A 3,246-nucleotide genomic window follows, 5' to 3' on the forward strand; every position below is an offset into this window, starting at 1 on the left:
CAATGTCTAGAAAAGAATGTAAGAGGAAGAATGAGGAATCATCAATTTATAATTTGATGCATTCCATTTTAGTTGATCGATGGAATCAGAGCAACACAAGGTTACATTACTTGGCTCATTCACTAAATTCAAAGTGACTTCTTACTTCTTAATTTATTAATCTTCGTTTGCTATTCTTTAACAATTAACACAAATTATAAAAGCCTTTTTATTTTCTAGGTATTGTACTGCACAAGGAGCCTGAGATCTCTTATGAAAGATCAAAATATTGAAAGACATTTTCAAGTTCTCAGCAGCTACAGATGGTTAATATCGAATTCCTAACCACAACACTTCGTATGATGCAGGTTAATGTATATCATAATCATGGAAGATTATGCATAGGGACAGGATTACTACACGAACATTGCAAGAATTAGCATCAAAATTACTTAGGTGTCCATGTTTCTTATTTTGTTGTAAGAGGAATTAGAGTACCCACAAGTTATTCGTCCATAACAAGAAACAAAGTGAATCCAAAACACCGAGAAAACTTGGTATTTGTTCATACAGATATTCCCTTTTTCTCAAGGACATTATTCAAACATTCTCAAGGAGAGACGAAGATGTAGGATATAGGTGAAGATGAATTTAAAACTTTAATTGCATTGTCATAGTAGAGGTTGCAAACCTTTATGTTGACGAGCCAGAATTTGAAGTCATTGCGTTTTAAGTGTAAGAAAAATGATGATTGTCACAGAGCCAGTTCTATAGAAGTTTGTTCCAATTAAGATAACTTTGTATTTTGTTTTGCTCTTGGCATACACATTCTTGAGGTATATTTGCAACAGTTGGATATACTTATAAAAATTTTGGGGAGGGGTATACTTGTAACATATTGGAATAAGTATTCATGTATGCTCAATATAACCAGTGATGAAAAGTTGAAAATCAAATCCGATATTGATGTCAATGCAAATTATTAATTTCAGTATATACATATATATAGGCATACATTTTACAAATCTGTTGTGTCTAATACCAGTAATTATGCAACCTAGGCCATCATTCCCAGCCAACTATGGTGCACAGGTGCAGCCTGTGTCTGTTCAAAACTCGTCAGTCAGACTTTATGTTCTCTGAAACTGAATCTTTTGTCACTCCTTCAACTTGAACAAGAAGGTAATATCATTGCATGACCCTCTTTAGAGCCCAACTTTTACTTTCTCATCACAAAAAATTAGTAGCAAGCTAATTGATCTTCGCTTAAATGGAGGGGTAAATGCCCGTTTTCAGAAAACATATGGGAGTTTCACTGATGGTGGTTTTTCCTTGTAAGAATGTACAGAGAATTTCGTAATATTAACCCTGAAGGAAATAGTTAAGCCACACACTTCCCTGACATTTTATGATTTTATCGTTATGAAATTTCATTTGAATCTTAAATAAATGACCTACTCAATCCAATAAAATCATATTAAAACCACTATTATCATTTTGACCAGAATCCGCACAATCAAAACGAGTAGCTTAGCAACAACATGAAGTTTTTCCAAAATGAAAATCCCCGGCCACAATGATGCAAATTATTCAAGAGAATTAGGAATCCCACTAAGAATACCAAATACCAATCTATCCAGCATACTCAAAAGTTTTCAACTTTGTCCCATTCAAATGAACTGAAACTCTATAACCAAATCTATACTAAGTATCATCATAAAGATCAAGATTGTACATTCTCTCAAGTGTAAACCGAGTTTGATCATAATTTCTTGGTGCTAGGATTTCACAAATGTACTCATCTTCAACTTATCTCAATATAACAACTGAATTGAATATGGAAACCCTGGCTCAAATTATCCACCAAAGTGAGCAAAATGGTGAAGGCTGCACCCCTAGATCTATGACAATAAAAATCTAAACTTTTTCACAATGCAACAACAAGATATTGAGAGGTAACTGACCGCAGTAGCATCCAGTGACGATAGCGAGGTTGGCGGCATAGCTGACGGCGAGAGGTCTCCGACTCTTCGACACCAATCCAAACAATCCGCCAGCGATCCCTACAAAAGACGGGGGGAAAGGGAGAGAGAGTATAAGAGAGGATCAAATATTTGAACTTTTTAACCCTAGAAATTATAAGTTGGGATGGGATCCTAAAGAATGAGAAATCAGGGTCGAATTAGATTATACCTGCGAGGATCGTGGGGATCGTGATGCGCTGCTGCCAACCATCGGAGGGTGATTTAGGTATAATTTGCTTGCTGGGGGTTTTGGGGTCCGAAGGCATCGTTGTTTACGAAAGAGGGAAAAGATTGTGTTCGTATTATGCGAGGCGATTAAGAGTCCTACGAACTCAATGGAAGTCGAATCTCAGTCAATTTCTCAAACTTAAACACTTTTTTTTTTAGTGTTTTCACAACTGCTTCTAAACCGTATCGGTATCCGAGAAAATATCTGTAACGATATCCGTTAGGATAGATATATAGTTACTTAAATCTATAATTGATAGGATTGTTGGAGTTGTCACTTAAAACTTTATTTTGTAGTGTGAAAGTTTAGTCTCACATTGGATAAGAGATGGGAATGAGGGTTCTTTATAAGCTATGCCTAGAAGGAATAATGGGTTATGCTCCGCACCACACACATGTGCGCCGAACCAAACCGGTTCGGGTCGGGAGGCGCGCGCGCTCAGTACCTGCGGACACGAATGCAGCTTCGGATTGAGGGGCCCCTTAACCTGCTACATTTTAGATTTTTGTTTTTGCAAATTAGAACAATTACAACATGATTAATATGGTGCAGGTTAAAAACGTGATTAATATGGATCTTCTCTTCAGGATAATTAAAACGGCTAGGAGAATTAAAACGAGAAATTAAAACGGCTATCTTTAGGAGAAATTAAACCAGAATTAAAATGGAAGCATGTCTTCAGGAGAATTAAAACGATAATTAAAAACAACAATTAAAACGGCTATCCTTAACCTCTATAAAAACTCATACCTGCAAGGCTAAAGACATAGATTGAAAACTGAGCTTCTCTTTTCTCTTCCCTTCAAAAATCTCTTCTTGTTGTTATATTTTCGCTGGTTCCCTGAAAGTTTACGAAGAATTCGCAAAGCCTTCTTAAAGCTCGTGCCGACGGGAAGAAGGTCGCCTGACCGAGGGTCGTAGTATCTCCGGAATCCATTGCCGTGTAGTCCTGTACGAGAGGGGGCAATTAGATTCTTGGGACAGTGTCTTGCTCGCTTTCAGGCTATATTCTTA

At 36.8% G+C, this 3,246-nt stretch overlaps 1 protein-coding gene across 1 annotated transcript in view; it reads right to left on the reverse strand.

Moving 5' to 3' along the window:
- LOC109824334 overlaps window positions 1-2,342 on the reverse strand; it is an 18,867-nt gene extending 16,525 nt beyond the window's left edge. Inside the window, exons 1-2 of the mRNA XM_020390909.1 lie at window positions 2,173-2,342; window positions 1,944-2,042 (exon numbers count right to left, since the gene is read on the reverse strand). Coding sequence (XP_020246498.1) covers window positions 1,944-2,042; window positions 2,173-2,269 — 196 coding nt within the window. The 5' untranslated portion in view covers window positions 2,270-2,342. The remainder of the gene's footprint in view (window positions 1-1,943; window positions 2,043-2,172) is intronic.

Source organism: Asparagus officinalis, chromosome 9 (genome assembly GCF_001876935.1).
Source record: "Asparagus officinalis chromosome 9, Aspof.V1, whole genome shotgun sequence".
Lineage (NCBI taxonomy): Eukaryota > Viridiplantae > Streptophyta > Magnoliopsida > Asparagales > Asparagaceae > Asparagus > Asparagus officinalis.